We start from the raw sequence: 16,859 nt of genomic DNA on the forward strand, positions 1-16,859 counted from the left end.
CGCCAGCCGAGCGGAGGCCCCGCCGCCCCTAGCCGCGAGCCAAGCGGAGGCCCTGCCACTATGTGATCTTAGAGGCTTGGGCTTCGCACATGCGCTTTGGGCACCTTTAGGCGCTGCCCTTTATGCGCAGGCGCAGACACGCGGGATTCAGAGGTGCGCAAGCGCATTTGTGCTTGGCGTCATGGTTACGGTTGTTAGGTGCTCCAAGATTCCTAACTGTTGCTCCCTACGTTTGGCTTATCTCTAGCACTGGTGCTGGTGTCTAGAAGCGGCGAAGAGCCGAGCGGAAAGTGGAGTGTTGGTTAAGCCTGTAGGCTTTGCAATGAAGAAGTTTTTTGGTTTCCGGACTGCGAAGGTGCGTTCATCCCCGACCTTAGACATGGAGCTGATGAATGACTTGAGGGCATCGGTTCACAAGGAGGAAGTCACGGAGACCCAGCCCCGGTATAACATCCGCGTGAAAGAGCTCAAAAAGATCCACAAAGTTGCTGTCATGGACAACATATTCAAAATGCAGCGGTTGCTCTTGCGTGGGAAGAACGTGAATAAAAGAGACAAGAGGAAAAGGTAATAGGCATTAAGGGCCTGCTTAGCCAGAGGGAGTCATTTTGTGTTTATGTAGTGAACTTAGATTGACCCCGCCCCTCCCAGAGGAAATTACTTGCAAAGGCTAGATACAGGGGCAGGTCTGGCCCGGTGAAGACATCCAATCAGTAGGGTGCGCATATATCTACTAGGGTAAATTGAAATTCAGTTGGTCATCCATATATCTACTAGGGTAAATTGAAATTCAGTTGGCCATCCGTATATTACTAGGGTAAATTGAAATTCAATTGGTCACACATAGAAAGCCCGGGCAGTTTTCTCTGTGTGTGGCAGACCTAGCATGATTGTTCAGTTTTCTCTGTGTATCACAATCTCATTGGTCACCTGTGTATAGCCCGGCTAAACGATCTCTAGAAAAGTCTGTCAGGCTGGGAGGGGTCTTCTCTTTGCAAGAGATAGCCCTGAGCGGTCAGTTTGATCCTGTCTATCTGGTTGTGGAGCTCCAGGGTATGGCCCACCGGGGAGAAGCTGGAGCAGCCACGCTCCCCAGGGCTAGAGTGGATGCGGGGACGCCCCTTCCCTCCACTGGTAGGTCGCCAGGGGGTTTGTGTCCCCATAGGCAGCCAGGGGGTTTGAGTCCCCCTAGGTGTCCAGGGGCTTCAAGTCCCCCTAGAAAATCCCCACCTGTGTCAGGACCACAGGCCTGCAGTTGTCTTTGTCTTGTTTTGTTGTTGTTGTTGCAGTAGCAGAAATATCTGCTATTTATTTATTTATTTATAATGGTATTAAATACTAATATTGATAATTGGTAATTCTTGATTTTCATATGATCTATAAATCTAAATATCTAATAAAATGAAAAATAATTTCGTTTATTATTTAATATAATGTATATGAAAATATGTCATATATAAATATATATTTATGTATAAGATATATAAAATATATATTATTTCATATATAAAATATATATAAAATACATAGTGTACAAAAATAAAACTGTTCCTGTTTATTTGAATCCTGAGCTTCCTTTGGCTTAAAGTTTCTTGAACATCAGATTGTAGATTTACTTAAAAAGAATTCTTCGTTATTTTAGTCCTCTTTTCCCATAGTGCTTTCAAGAACTAAAATTTATTTAAATGCCAACCATGTGACTAGAACTGCAGTAGAGCTGTTGTATGTATATACCATTATTTCATTTAACGTAAGGCACATTGATTGTGTGATGCCCCACCATATTGTATACCAATAAGAAATCTTTAAAAATTCTGCCAATTATAGTTGTAAGACAGTTTGAATTATAAATCCCATTCCAGTGTCAGAGATACTAAAAGGCGACAAAATGAGCCTCCTAGAATCATTGATATATAGTATTCTTGTGAATATTTAAAACATACCTGAGAAATAGGCATAATTGTATCACTTTACCTAATGGGAGTGTTGTCTTTGTACAATAGTAGCAATAGTAACAGTCATAAAAATAATATGAAACAAACTTTGCATAGATCCTGATTTAAGCATGGTGATGAGGTCTAGTGAGATAACTATCCTTTACTTTATTTTTATTAGTTTTTAGTAATCTCTGTAGCCAACGTGAGGCTTGAATTCATGACCCTTGAGGTCAAGAGTCACATGACCTTCAAACTGAGCAAGGCAGGGAACATGAGATAACTGTTTTTCTCTCCACTATTTTGATGAGGAAATTGAGGATAAGGCTGAGCCATAACTATTAAGTTTAAATCCTATTAAACCCAGGTTGAGCTGAATCCTGAGGTCAAGCTCTACCTCGTCAGATAGCCTGCTCTTTTATTAGTATGGTGAATGATCACTAATAAATACTGTACTTTCTTCAAAAGAAAATGAAATCTTTGTTTTTGAGTCAAAGGAATAAGATGCTACTTAAAGTTTACAATTACATGAATTAATTGCATGTTTTGAAATCGTGCACTATAATTTCCTAAAACATTCTTTCACTCTCATAGGACGCCTCTCCATCTGGCCTGTACCATCGGCCATGCTGACATGGTAGATTTTCTTGTAGAGAGGAAATGCAAGCTTGACCTCTATGATGGAGACTGTAGGACTCCTCTAATGAAGGTGTGTGGTAGCAGCTGTGTCTGCCTGAGATGGATTTGATTTAATTACTTAGTATGAAAATCTATTGCAATTAAGTGTAACATTGTTTGTAGCATGCTTGCTTTAAATTCCCAGAATTTACACTCTGTTTCTTGGGATACTACTGACAGGCTGTACAATACCAGGAAGAGGCATGTGTAACTATTCTTTTAGAACATGGTGCTAATCCACATCTTACGGATAAGTTTGGCAATACTGCCCTCCACTATGCTGTTGCTGGTGAGAACACATCAATAGTAGAGAAGCTGATTTTATTCCATGCAAATATTGAAGCAAGAAACAAGGTACATCAACATTATTTATAAAGTATTTGAAATTTTAAAACATATATATATAAATTTTTTAGCTACAAAACATTTATTTACATATTTATTCGTATATGTAATAAATAATAAATACTGAATTCTATACATCAAGTCCTGTACCAGGGAAACAACTCCAAAGCCAGGGCAGGGAGGACTAGAGAACGATGAAGCCCACGGAAAGGGCAGAGTTCTGTTTCCCAGCCGCCCTTCCACCCCAGGAGGAGAATCTTCCCATTAGTGCTTGGGAGTGGATGGTGGGCTCAGAGCCCACAAAGGCTTGAAGGCCTGATGGGGAATGAGATGATGATGGAGGCTGGGTGCTGTGCAGGGGCTTAGGAAATGGGTGCTGCTGGGAAGGGGTGGGAGACCATGACCTAGTGGGGTAACTTGGGTGAGTGCGAGTGGGAGGAGAAAGCAGCAGGTTGCAATCCCCGGGCACTCCAGGCCCCAAGGTTCTGAAGATGAGAGCACGGGGATCGGGTCCTGACATCCTCCAGGGGCATCTACTTGTGCTCATAGCCACTCTGCCTGCCATGTCCCGCACTGGGGTCTCCCATTTCACAGAGTAGTTCCTGCTCAGCATTGTGTAGGTTTTCAGGGTTAGTAGCTGTGCATGGGGAGTCGAGGGGGACCACACTCACTCTTCCATTTGTTATTTCTTTGACATGCCTTACCTCCTACCACTGCCCTTAAGGAAGCACTGTTGGTTGACATAGGGTCAATTTTTCATACGTACAAGCTCAAGCATTCCCTCAATAAAAATATTTTGAAATAACTTCATTGTCTAAGATTTCACTTTATTTTTATTTTTTGATTTTTTTTTCTTGAGTGCACTTTTTGGAAATACATTTTTGTAGGGACTGTAAGGAAAGAAAGCAGGAAGAAAGCACATATACAGACTTATAAGAAGAGAAGCATGTTCTTCACATAGCAAGAATTTTTATGCCTCTATGCTTCTAACCCAAGTAGTAATTCTGAGTAATTTTACATGGAATATGCCTTATTCTGCTCTAAGACTATGATCTAGTTATAGGGATAGATAAGTGATCTATGTTTCTATCATTCAGTTGATATTCATACTAGTCTTTGATACATTTTCATTCTTAAATGCAGCAATTATCTACAATTGATTATAGTTATTAAGTTTTTGTTGACCCAAGTGTTGGTTTTCTTCAAGTTTTGAAAGAGGCCGGCTTTGGCTAACAGTGCTGTAAACTGTCAGTCAATTATTCGAAGTTTTAAGATTTCACTTTAACGAACTTTTTTTTAAAGAAAGATTTTATGTATTTGAGAGAGAGCATGAGAGCAAACACACATGAGTAGGGAGGAAGGGCATAGGGAGAGGGAAAAGTAGGGGAGCCTGATGCAGCGCTGGATCCCAGAACCCCAAGAACATGACCTGAGCCAAAGGCAGATGCTTAACTGACTGATCCACCCAGATGCCCAAGAGCTGCTCTTTTAATTTAGAGCCCATCTCCTTAGTGACCCATTTGGAGCAAGAGAGCCTTATGTTGACATCTGGGATCCTGATACCATTGATAGAAGAGAATCAAGCATGTTGGTATAACCTGGAAAAAAGCTTCACCTTTATTGGAAAGCTCTCGACACTGTATCCCTGAAACTAATTTCTGAAATGTTAATGTTTGCCATGAAAGTATTGTCAAATGGGGATAAGCAAATTTAAACCGGTTTCTTTTGCACTAGAGATAATGTGCAGTTCTGTAATATTTCTCAAACATAAAGGAACATTGAATCTTTCTATTGAGGCACAATCCTCACCTTCCTGCAAAGTATATGTTCTTTGGAATATAATTTAAGAAACACTACACCAGAGATAATCATTTAGGCTGTTAACTCAGTAAAAATACTTTAAGCTTTTACAGCTATGTTTTAGAGTTTGGAGATATAGAGATAAAAAATAGTCCCTTCCTTCAATAAGCTCTTGGTTTCGATGGGTGCAATAAAATAAGTAGTGTATACAGTGATAAATACTGTGAGAGAAGCCGAGATTCTTGGAACCGGTCAATGTTTGAAGTAAGATTTGGAGAATGACTAGAGTTAATCTGTTGAAGAGGTAGAGGAGGACTATTTAACTGAATTTATTTTATTTTTCTCAAAAATATTTATTTATTTGAAAGAGTGAGAGTGGGAGAGAGAAGTGAGCATAGGGGTGGGGCAGAGGGAGAAGGAGAAGCTGACTCCCCACTGAGCAGGGAGCCTGACGTGAGGCTGGATCCCAGAACCCTGGGCTCATGACCTGACCTGAAGGCAGACCCTCAGATTGAGCCACCCAGGTCCCCTGTGGAGGGCTATTGCAAAGAGAAGGAGCAGCTGATGAAAGGGGGTGGTGAGGGGGGGGGGGGGTAGGGGTAGTCGCAGGGGGTGGGGAAGATGGAGGGCTGGGGAAGTTGGGGGGTTGAGAGTACTTATATATGTGTTTAAGGTTAGAGGATACTTTATAGGTTTTAAAATTCAGTATGGAATTATGTAATTTTGTAAATTACAAATTGTTTTTTTCACTTTTACAGGTCGAATTCACACCATTTTTACTTGCTGTAATTGAAAACAATCATGAAATGGTGGAATTGTTAATTAGAAAAAAAGCAGATGTACATGTGGTTGATAAGTTTAAAAGGTACAGTAGTTGTGTTTTTTTTAACCGTATATTGTCCTAGGGTGGTATAATTAAGTCAGAAAGAGTAACATAATAAGAAGAGGATTAATTTATAATTATATAGTGAAAATGTCAACATGTCATCAGTTAGGCAGAAAGCAATTATTCTGATGGGGCAACATGAAGAACAGTATACACAGAATTTATATTCCTTCCTATTATTGACTGATGTGATCTGTAGTCCTTTTTTTTCTGCCATATGATTTTATGTTACCTAAAAGGGTTTCATATTAGTTTTATTATAAAGTGTGCACTCCTTTTATTTTATGACACAATATTAAACTTCTTAACCCTTTTATAGTATTTTTTAGAAACTTCTACTTAATATAAATTCTCCTTAAAAGATGCATATTAAACATAAATAGGAGTTGTTTTATCTTTTGGATGACTCCTTGCTTTAAATTTTTTTTTTAAAGAATACTGATGTTAGGTGATCCCTAAGTGATTATTAATTACTATTACCAGATAGGGTGGGCTTATCATCCTTTTTCATGTCATATATATATATATATATATATATATATATATATATATACAGAGAGAGAGAGAGAGAGTTTTCATTGGTAAGGGTAGAAGGATGAAAGATAACTTTCATCAAATAGATTTTTCTTTTTGTGAGTACAAATCATAGGTTGATGATAAAGAGAAAAGAGATGGACTTTAGGTAGACACAAGACTAGGTTTAATTCCTTTCCTACTTGCTGGATATGTGACTCTGATACGTTCTCTGATATGAAAAGAAGGATAATATATCCTTCAAGGGTTGTGTGTAAATAATATTTTATATATATAGTATTTAATTTACTGCCTAACCATGCTTATTTTAGTACCATTAACTGCAACTATGACTCTTTTATTACTGTTAGTATGAATGCTGTTATTTTAAGCCTTCAAGTAGCGTTTTTGTTTTTTTTTTATTTTTAAAGATTTTTTTTTTTTGAGAGAGAGAGAGATAATATGAGCAGGGGAAGGGGTTAGAGCAGGGAGCCAGACATGGGGCTCACTTCTAGGACCCCAAGTTCATGACTGAGCTGAAGGCAGACGTTTAAATGACTGAACCACCCAATCACCCCTGCATATAACTTTTTTTAAAAAAGATTTTATTTATTTATCTGACAGGCAGGGATCATAGGTAGCCAGAGAGGCAGGCAGAGAGGGAGGGAAAGCAGGCTCCACACTGAGCAGAGAGGCCAATGTGGGGCTCGATCCCAGGACCCTAAGATCATGACCTGAACTGAAGGCAGAGGCTTAACCCACTGAGCCACCCAGGCACCCCTGCAAATAACTTTTTATACAGACCTGTCCTCTAGAAGACTTGGAAATACACCGAATCAGCTTAAGGAAAAAAAATGGGGAATTCTTTTTTAAAATCTTCACTCGTTCAGTTAAGTGACCTCAGCATAGTTTCTTGTTCATCAAATGACTTTAAACTAGCAACTTCTACTGTCATACCCAGGTGGGACAAGAGGCTTCTCTTTTGCCTTTTAATTTTAGCCATGGAGGTAATTTACAAAGATAAACACTTGAAGTTGTTAATGGTCAATTCTGTACTGACAGGAAAGATATTAACCTGGTAAAATATATGAAATTTGCTGTTTAGATAACCCTAAGTTCCTAAGGGTGAAGTTATGTCTCTGTTATTTTAGAACAGCCCTCATGCTTGCTGCACCCTCTACATCTCCAGATGTAGTCAGGCTTCTTCTTCAGCAAGGTGTTAATACCTCTTCTCGAGATGAACGTGGATGGACGGCAGGAGACTATGCTCTTTTTAGTGGATTTGATGGGTAAGTGTTTACATTAAAATGTTAGTTATTATTAAAGTGAAGTTTAAAATAATTGAACTCTTAGTTCTTATGTAACAGATGAGCGTTCGTAGTTTGATTCCGGCAATTTGGGGACTGTAGTGAGTTAGCCCATGTCACTTGCCAGAAACCAAGACAAAGGCTAGACTAGTCAGCATTAAAAATGAGTGTGGGATTTTTTTTTTTTTTTTAATCTCAGGACTATCGAGACCTTTATCTTTAGGGACCCTAACTGTATCTGTTTCATTCCAAGGATAACTGTTATGCATGGGGTACAAAGAATGTTACATTTGTGTGTTTACTCCTTCCTGCCTCCCTCCCTTCCTCCCTCTCCTCCCTCCCTCTCCTCCTTTCCTTTCTTTGTAGATTTCAGTTATAATTATTTCAGAGAGGGGCAGAGTAGGGACAGAGGAAGAAGCAGATTTCCTGCTGAGCAGGGAGCCTGATGTGGGTCTCAATCCCAGGACCCCAAGACTGTGACCCGAGCTGAATGCAAATGCTTAACCAAGTGCCAAGTGAGCCACCTAGGTACCCCAACATCACGCCCCCCCAACTAGTTACTTGGGTCCTGAGATGCTCAGTTTAGTAGAAAGCCCTATCCTTTTCCTTGAGGGTTATCTCCTATTCTTTCCCCTTTGAATTTTCCAAGAACCTAAAGAGTTCCCAAAGACCAAAGAGACCATCCTCTTTCTTCAAGTCATTTGGAGGGAAAAAAGGACATTCTTATCATTGCCTTGTTTCCTTTGATTCTATTGCTGCAATATTGCTGTGTGGTGCCTTCTTGACTCAGTTGGTTAAGCGACTGTCTTTGGCTCAGGTCATGATCCTGAAGTCCCAGGATTGAGTCCCCCCAGGTGGGCTCCCTGCTCAGAGGGGAGTCTGCTTCTCCTCCTGACCCTCCCCCCTCTCATCTTCTCTCTCTCCCTCTCTCATTTTCTCTCTCAAATAAATAAATAAATAAATAAATAAATAAATATCTTAAAAAAAGAAAGAAAGAAAAATATAGAATTAATTATTTGTGAGAGAGAGAGAACAAGAGCATGAGCATGAGCAGGGGGAGAGGTTGAGTAGGGAGCCAGATGTGGGGCTCAATTCCAGGACCCCAAGATCATGATGGAGCTGAAGGCAGACACTTAAATGACTGAGCCACCCTGGCACCCCTGCAAATAACTTTTTATACAGACCTGTTCTCTAGAAGGCAATTTTTTCCCCCTGCAGTCTGGTTATGATTGACCTTTGCTCCCAGGAAGCCCTTGCTGATCCACATTCCCCAGTCTCCATGGTGACCCACAATGAGACTTCAAAGTCACAACATTTTTTAGTTTACGACATATGCTTATATGCTCAGCTGTTATTCCAAGGCACCAGCACCCTGTTCTGGCTGCTGGGCCCCCTGGCTTTAGCCACAAATACCCTTCCCTTCACACTCAAAAGTCTTACGTGAAGCCCATATGTTTGTGCTGACCTTCATAATGAAGTACCACTTGAGGATTTTGCTTGTCTATCCTGCTAGCAGATGATAGTTGGGACCCTTCTAAGCTGTTAAAGAGGTTCAAATAATGCTACAGGAAGAGCCTGGGCTTTCCTTTCTCCTTTGTTACTAGGCCTGTATCTCAAGCCTGATTTAAATCCTGCAGAGCGCCTTTTCTTATGAGGTGATGAAAGGTGTCATACTGACCTTCTTGGAGTGGTGGGCATCATCTTTCCCAAGAGGCCATGTTTTGGGTAAAATATTTCATTAAATCCTCTTAACAACATTGTGAAATAAGGCAGTAAGATGCCTGTTTTATAGAGGAAGACTTGAGATAGAGAGAAGTGGTTCCTCCAAGAGCAAATAGCTGTGGTTAGAGAGTTAGGACCACTGAGTTCAAAACACGTTCCATTATGGCAAGCTAACACTACTAATTGCTAAATTACTACTTCATGACTAGTTCACCTTACTTTGAAGTATATGGGGTATTTTAAGTTTTGATATTAGCTCTGATATTATTTCAAATACACTTATGAATTTGATATATTTGGTAAATATTTTTCATATCAGTATTAAAATAGTAACGTTGTCTATCACCCTTTTTATATGTAGCAATCACCAAACAATTGCCAAACATACAGAAGAAAGACTTAAAAATTTTTCGCAAAATAACAACCCAGGTAAGACTTTTCAGAGTGAAGTACTTTTGGTGGTCACATAGATGAAGTCAGAGTAAAAAAGTTTTGATAAAGAAAGAACAGTGGGGGAAAAAAAAAACCTGAATGTGTAAATTGTATAAGTTCACTTTCTTGCTTTCTTTCTCTTTCTCTCCCTCACCTCTCAATTTTACTTATTTGACAGAGAGAGAGAAAAGTGAGAGAGCACAGGCAGAGGGACAGGGAGAAGCAGGTTTCCCACTGAGCAGGGAGCGCAATGGGGGGCTCAATCCCAGGGTCCAGGGATTTTGACCTGAGCTGAAGGAGGATGCTTACCCAACTGAGCCACCCAGGAGCCCCTATTTTTTTTTCTTTCTTAATATCTTTCTATTGTTTTTTAAATTTCTTTTCAGTGTAACAGAATTCATTGTGTATGCACTCTACCCAGTGCTTCATGTAATACGTGCCTTCTATAATACCCACCACCTGGATCCCCCAACCTCCTACTCCCCACCCCTTCAAAAGCCTCAGATTGTTTTTCAGAGTCCATAGTCTCTCATGGTTCATTTCCCCCTCCAATTTCCCTCAACTCCCTTCTCCTCTCTGTATCCCCATGTCTTCCATGTTATTTGTTATGCTCTAGAAATAAGTGAAACCATATGATAATTGACTCTCTCTGCTTGACTTATTTCACTTAGCATAATCTCTTCTAGTCCGGTCCATGTTGCTACAAAAGGTGGGTATTCATCCTTTCTGATGGAGGCATAATACTCCATAGTGAATATGGACCGCTTCTTCTTTATCCATTCATCCATTGAAGGGCATCTTGGTTGTTTCCAGTGTTTGGTGACTGTGGCCATTTGTGCTATGAACATTGGGGTATAGATGGCCCTTCTTTTCACTACACCTATATCTTTGGGGTAAATACCCAGGAGTGCAATTGCAGGGTCATGGGGAGGCTCTATTTTTGATTTCTTAAGTAAACTCCACACCATTTTCCAAAGTGGCTGCACCTACTTGCATTCCCACCAACAGTGTAAGAAGGTTCCCCTTCCTCCACATGCTCTCCAACACATGTTGTTTCTTGTCTTGCTAATTTTGGCCATTCTAACTGGTGTAAGGTGGTATCACAATGTGGTTTTAATTTGCATCTCCCTGATGGCTAGTGCTGATGAATATTTTTTCATGTGTATGATAGCCATCTGTATGTCTTCATCGGAGAAGTGTCTGTTTATATCTTCTGCACATTTTTTGACATGGTTTTCTGTTTTGTCTGTGCTGAGTTTGAGAAGTTCTTTATAGATCCTGGGTACTGTCATTTGCAAATATCTTCTCCCATTCCATGGGTTGCCTCTCTGTTTTGTTGACTCTTTTCTTTGCTGTGCAGAAGCTTTTGATCTTGATGAAGTCCCAAAATTTCATTTGCACTTTTGTTTCCTTTGCCTTTGGAGACATCTTGAAAGAAGTTGCTGTGGCCAATGTTGAAGACATTACTGCTTATGTTCTCCTCTAGGATTCTGATGGATTCCTGTCTCATGTTGAGATCTTTTGTCCACTTTGAGTTTATCTTTGTGTACGATGTAAGAGAATGGTTGAGTTTCATTCTTCTACATATAGCTGTCCAATTTTCCCAGCACCATTTATTGAAGAGACTGTCTCTAAGCCAGCATTAACCAGATCCCCAAAGCCAGCAAAGACCCCACCAAAAAGGAGAATTTCAGACTGATATCACTGATGATTATGGGTGCTAAGATTCTCAACAAGATCCTAGCAAATAGGATCCAACAGCACATTAAAAAGATTATCTACCATGACCAGGTGGGATTCATCCCTGGGTTGGAAGGATGATTCAACATTTGCAAATCAATCAATGTGATAGAGCAAATCAATAATAGAAGAGGTCCTCACAGTTGATGCAGGAAAAAGCATTTGAAAAAACTCAGCATCCATTCCTGATTAAGACGCTTAAAGTATAGGGAGAGAGGGAACATTCCTCAACTTCATAAAATCTGTCTATGGAAAACCCACAGTAGATATCATCCTCAATGGGAAAAAGCTTGCAGCCTTCCCGTTGAGATCAGGAACATGAAAAGGAGGCCCACTCTCCCCACTCATGTACAACATAGTATTAGAAGTCCTAGCAACAGCAATCAGACAACAAAGAGAAATAAAAGGTATCCAAATTGGCAGTGAGGAAGTCAAACTCTCTCTCTTCGCAGATGACATAATACTTTATATGGAAAACCCAAAAGACTCCATCCCCAAACTACTAGAACTCATTCGGCAATTCTGTAACATGGCAGGATACAAAGTTAATGTACAGAAATCAGGGGCTTTCTTATACACTAACAATGAAAACACAGAAAGGGAAATTAGAGAATCAATTGCATTTACTATAGCACCAAGAACCATAAGATACCTGGGAATAAACCTAACCAAAAAGGCAAAGGATCTGTACTCAAGGAACTGCAGAACACTCATGAAAGAACTCGAAGACACAGAAAGATGGAAGACCATTCCATGCTCTTGGATCAGAAGAATAAACATTGTTAAAATGTGTATACTGTCTAGAGCAATCAGAAGGCCATTCTGATCAAAATTCCATCAGTATTTTTCAAAGAGCTGAAGCAAATAATCCTAAAATTTGTATGGAATCAGAAGAGACCCCAAATTGCTAAGGAAATGTTGAAAAAGAAAAACAAAACTGGCTGCATCACATTTGATTTCAAGCTTTACTACAAAGCTGTGATCACCAAGGCAGCATGGTACTGGCATAAAAACAGACACATAGACCAGTAGAACAGAGTAGAGAGCCCAGATATGGACCCTCAACTCTATGGTCAATTAATCTTCGACAAAGCAGGAAAAAATACACAGTGGAAAAAAGACACTCTTTTTTTTTTTAATTTTTTTAGTTTATTTTCAGAAAAACAGTATTCATTATTTTTTCACCACATCCAGTGTTCCATGTAATCCGTGCCCTCTATAATACCCACCACCTGGTACCCCAACCTCCCACCTCCTTAATATCTTTCTTAATAATCCAGTATTCAGAATTATTTAAGAATTTAAATACTGTCATGAACAATAAGAACAAATCCATGAGAGAGACTGGACTCCAGGAAATAAACTGAGGGTTACGGAAGGGAGGGGATTGGGGTATGCGGGTACTGGGTGATGAGTATTAAGGAGGGCACGTATCGTGATGAGCACTGGGTGTTATACGCAGCTAATTAATCATTGAACACTACATCCGAAACTTACGATGTAGTATATGCTGGCTACTGAACATAATTTTTTTAAAAAGTACCTCAGTGTGGACAACAACAAAAAAGGAAGTTAACTTTAGGCAATTTAAAATACAAGACATTATTGTTTGAAAAGAAATTCATTATTATAGTCATGACCCCTAAAATCCCTTATATCTTTGTGTCAATAAGAGAAAGATTTTTAAGTTAGTATGTTTTATACTTCCTCTTTAGGCATATTAAAACAAATTGAACTTGTTATGTAAATGGATCTTTTAATTTTTTCAAGTGGATTACATTTAGTAAATATTATTACATAGTGATTTGTCTCATTAAAAAAGGAGCTATCCTTAAAAACTGGGAACTCTACAATACATTCGTGGTACCATAAACAAATGGCAAAAAATATGAACTGGAAAACTTAGCTAGTATGCAGCAATACCAGGACCCTGGAATCATGACCCGAGCCGAAGGCAGAGGCTTTAACCCACTGAGCCACCCAGGCACCCCGGGATAGTGTAATTTTGTTAGAACATGATACTCTGTTGCCATTAGTAAAGAGATTATCATAATAAAAATTCAAATGGGGCAGCTGAGGCTCAACAGATTATACTAAAAGCAGAAAAATGATTCACAATAACAAAAATGCTACCATTTGTCCCTACAAATGGCACCTAGTGTTGTACAATCTGAAATGCATGAAGAAACATTTAATTTAGTAGACTTTTATCAAAGAAAATCTGTAGGTTGGTTCGGTTTTGCAATTTACTCATTTTCATTTGTTCACTTAGCAAATAACTATCAAGTGTATTTTAGCTACTGTCACTCTGATGTAGAATACAGACATTCAAAAAACACAATCCTTGCCCTCCAGGAGTTTGTTATTATCATTGTCATTTTTATTATCTACTCCATTTTTACTACTTTATTTTAATTATTTAGTTTATTCCGTGCTTACTATGTGCCAGAGCCCCTTCGTGTTTATAATTCTCATTGTTAGGTTTTTATTCGTATTTAATATGTAAGTCAATAGTATGCAGACTGAGTAGTAAGTTTGCCAGGTAAATAAGCAGAAGAACCATGTTTAACAGGAGGAACGTCCATCAAGATTACATGTTTTGCAGAGGGAACAGCAGTGCAGACGCTCAGATGTATGAGTGAACTTTGGAGCACTTATGAGCAGTTCAGTTTTGCTGGTGCAAAAAGTGTGCTATGGGAATGGTTGGAATGAGTGAATACTTAGCTAAGGCAAGCTAATGAAAGTTTTTCAGTACCATAGAAAGGTGTAGATCTTACCATGTAGACCTTGGGAAATTTATCAGGTTGAATGCTTTAAGCTGCAAATAACAGGTGACTTATAATAGTGACTAAAACAGGGCCACCTGGATGGCTTAGTCAGTTACACGTTGACTCTTAGTTTTAGCTCAGGTCACAGTCTCATGGGTCATGAGATCAAGCCCCACATCCCACAGGGCTCCATGCTCAGCATGGAGTCTGCTTGACGATTCTCTTCCTCTGCCATTCCTCCCATTTGTGCACTCTCTCTTGCATGCGTTCACTCTCTGTCAAATAAATCTAAAAAAAGCAAACCAAACCAAACAGTGACTAAAACGGTCAGAACCAGAATTCTTTTGATGGTTCAGTGATGTCTCCAGGATGCCAGTTGTCTCTTTTTAGCTTTGAGGTTGGCATTATTTTATATGTCCTTTCCTGATTGGCTAATTAGCAACAATATCCAGTGACTGGAAGGACTGTTTTTCTTTATATGTCTCTTTTCTTTTTTTTTTTTAAGATTTTTTTTATTTATTTGACAGAGAGAGACAGACAGAGAGGGAATACAAGCAGGGGGAAGTCGCAGAGGGAGAAGCAGGCCTCTTTCTGAGCAGGGAGCCTGATGTGGGGCTGTATCCCAGGACCCTGAAATCATGACCCGAGCTGAAGGCTGACGCTTAACAACTGAACCACCCAGGCTCCGCTATATGTTTCTTAAAATAGGAAGAAAACTCCGAGGCTTGCAGCAACTTTCCTCTAACATCTTATAAGCTAGGTTATATCACATGCTTGTTCCTAAACCAGCCACTGGTAAACCAGGTACAGTGATTAGCTTAGAATAATCTTTTTTTCTTTTGAAGCTACGGTATGGCGGCTTCGTGTTTGGGACAATAAATATCCAAATAAAGTTGTGGTTTTCCAGCAAGAATGAAGACTATGGCATGGTTATTGGGGAGGGAGCCAGCAGTACTTGATGGAGCAGTACTTCACTGGAGAATGTGAAGCAGAAGGGTAACAAGATTAGATTTGAATTAGGGTCTTCTGGTTGTGGCACAAAATAGTGATCACCAAGATTTTTCTCTAAAGGGCCAGATAGTGAATATTTTAGGCCCTGTGGTTTTTCAACTACAACTACCACTATAGTGTGAAAGCAGCTGTAGCAACACGTAGGTGAATAGCAAGAGCCAACCATCTGGTTCTGTAAATAAAGTTTTATGGGGGCACAGGCACATGACTGGTCTGACTTGGCCTGTGGCCATAGTTTGGTCAACCCTCATGTGGAGGATAGATTGGAAAAAAACCATGTAAAGAGACTGGAAGATAAAGGACGCTTATATTTCCTTAGTCTAGTATCAGTCCATTATGAAATGTTCACTCCTCTATACTCAAAAAGTCAGGAGGCTCAATTTATTCAATTTACAATGTTGTTCTTTTCTAGGCCTTATATCTTTCTCATTTTTAAAAAATTTAAAACTTTTCAAAAGATTTTATTTATTTGAGAGAGAGCACAAGTGGGGCAGAGGGGCAGAGGGAGAGGGAGAAGCAGACTCCCCATTGAGCAGGGAGCCTGGAATGGGGCTTGATCCCAGGACCCTGAGACCGTGACTTGAGGGGAAGGCAGATGCTTAACTGAGTCACCCAGGTGCTGCCTTTCCCATTTGTTTTGCTTAAAAACTTTTTATTCATTTAATAAATAGCAATACTAGTTGGTGGGGTTATTTTTTTTCCCCTTCTGGAAGTCCTCAATTAAGAGCTCATGTTTGTGTAGGGCAGTGGCAGGGGAAATATAAAGCAATGATAGAAAAGAAGTATAGTTAATACAGTTTCATGATTATTGAATGTAGAAAGAGGAGAGAGGGGGATGCCTGGGTGGCTCAGTCATTAAGTAGCTGCCTTCAGCTCAGGTCATGATCCCAAGGTCCTGGGATGAAGCCCCACATTGGGGTCCCTGTTCCATGGGAAACTTGCTTCTCCCTCTCCCACTCCCCCTGCTTGTGTTCCCCCTCTCGCTGTCTCTCTGTCAAATAAAATCTTAAAAAAGGGGAGGGGGAAGAAGAAATCGTAGAAGAGTCATATCTTTCCAGGTTGTGCACTAACATTTAAACTTGCCCATGAAGAATGAGTAGGACTTTATCGGAGTGCAGTGGGAATAGGGAAGACCAGGGATTTTCTGTATATGTTGAATTTGATGGAATATCCATGTAGAATATTTTTAGTAACTGGATAATTGAATACTAGGAGTTTCTAGCTGGAGACAGAGCCTCAAGTTTGTAGGTGCTGATTTGAAATAAATTGATTAGAATTATTAGGCTAAGTCATAGCTTGGACAAAGATTGAGCTTGTCCATGATGGAAAACATATAGAAATAGACGAAGGCCAGTGAACAAAGCCTGGCAATACCAGTATATAAAGTGTGGATGGAGGTGTAAGACTTGGTAGAGAAGACTGGGAAGTGGCTGGGGAAACTTAGGAGAGGAATTAGAGGAAATGTTGTTGAAAAATTTGAAAAAAAATATTTCATGGAGTATTAATTGTATCAAAATCACTAAAAAAAGTTGGATTTAACTTTTAAAAGTTCTTTGGTGGTAACCTTTTCAAAAGAACCATTTTTGAGTTGTAAGGTCTGTTATTTATGTGACTGGAATATTCTGTGTTCAAATATGGAAAAATAACACAACAAGTGTTATTTTTTCTAACTGCAGTATCTACCTGGACAGGGTCAAGGGGATATGGTCTGGCCTGGTGAGTA

General features: G+C 39.6%; 1 protein-coding gene across 2 annotated transcripts in view; it reads left to right on the forward strand.

Annotated features, from left to right (window-relative positions):
* The first annotated feature begins 237 nt into the window (after positions 1-237).
* The window catches only part of LOC309857834 (ankyrin repeat domain-containing protein 26-like), a 33,580-nt gene continuing 16,958 nt past the window's right edge, over positions 238-16,859 (forward strand). For both annotated transcript variants that reach the window (XM_082750589.1, XM_082750590.1), the window contains exons 1-6: positions 238-567; positions 2,529-2,643; positions 2,793-2,966; positions 5,516-5,622; positions 7,308-7,445; positions 9,547-9,614. In XM_082750589.1, coding sequence (XP_082606715.1) covers positions 323-567; positions 2,529-2,643; positions 2,793-2,966; positions 5,516-5,622; positions 7,308-7,445; positions 9,547-9,614 — 847 coding nt within the window. In that variant the 5' untranslated portion in view covers positions 238-322. The remainder of the gene's footprint in view (positions 568-2,528; positions 2,644-2,792; positions 2,967-5,515; positions 5,623-7,307; positions 7,446-9,546; positions 9,615-16,859) is intronic.

This window comes from Mustela nivalis (genome assembly GCF_964662115.1).
Source record: "Mustela nivalis genome assembly, contig: HAP1_SCAFFOLD_1356, whole genome shotgun sequence".
NCBI lineage: Eukaryota > Metazoa > Chordata > Mammalia > Carnivora > Mustelidae > Mustela > Mustela nivalis.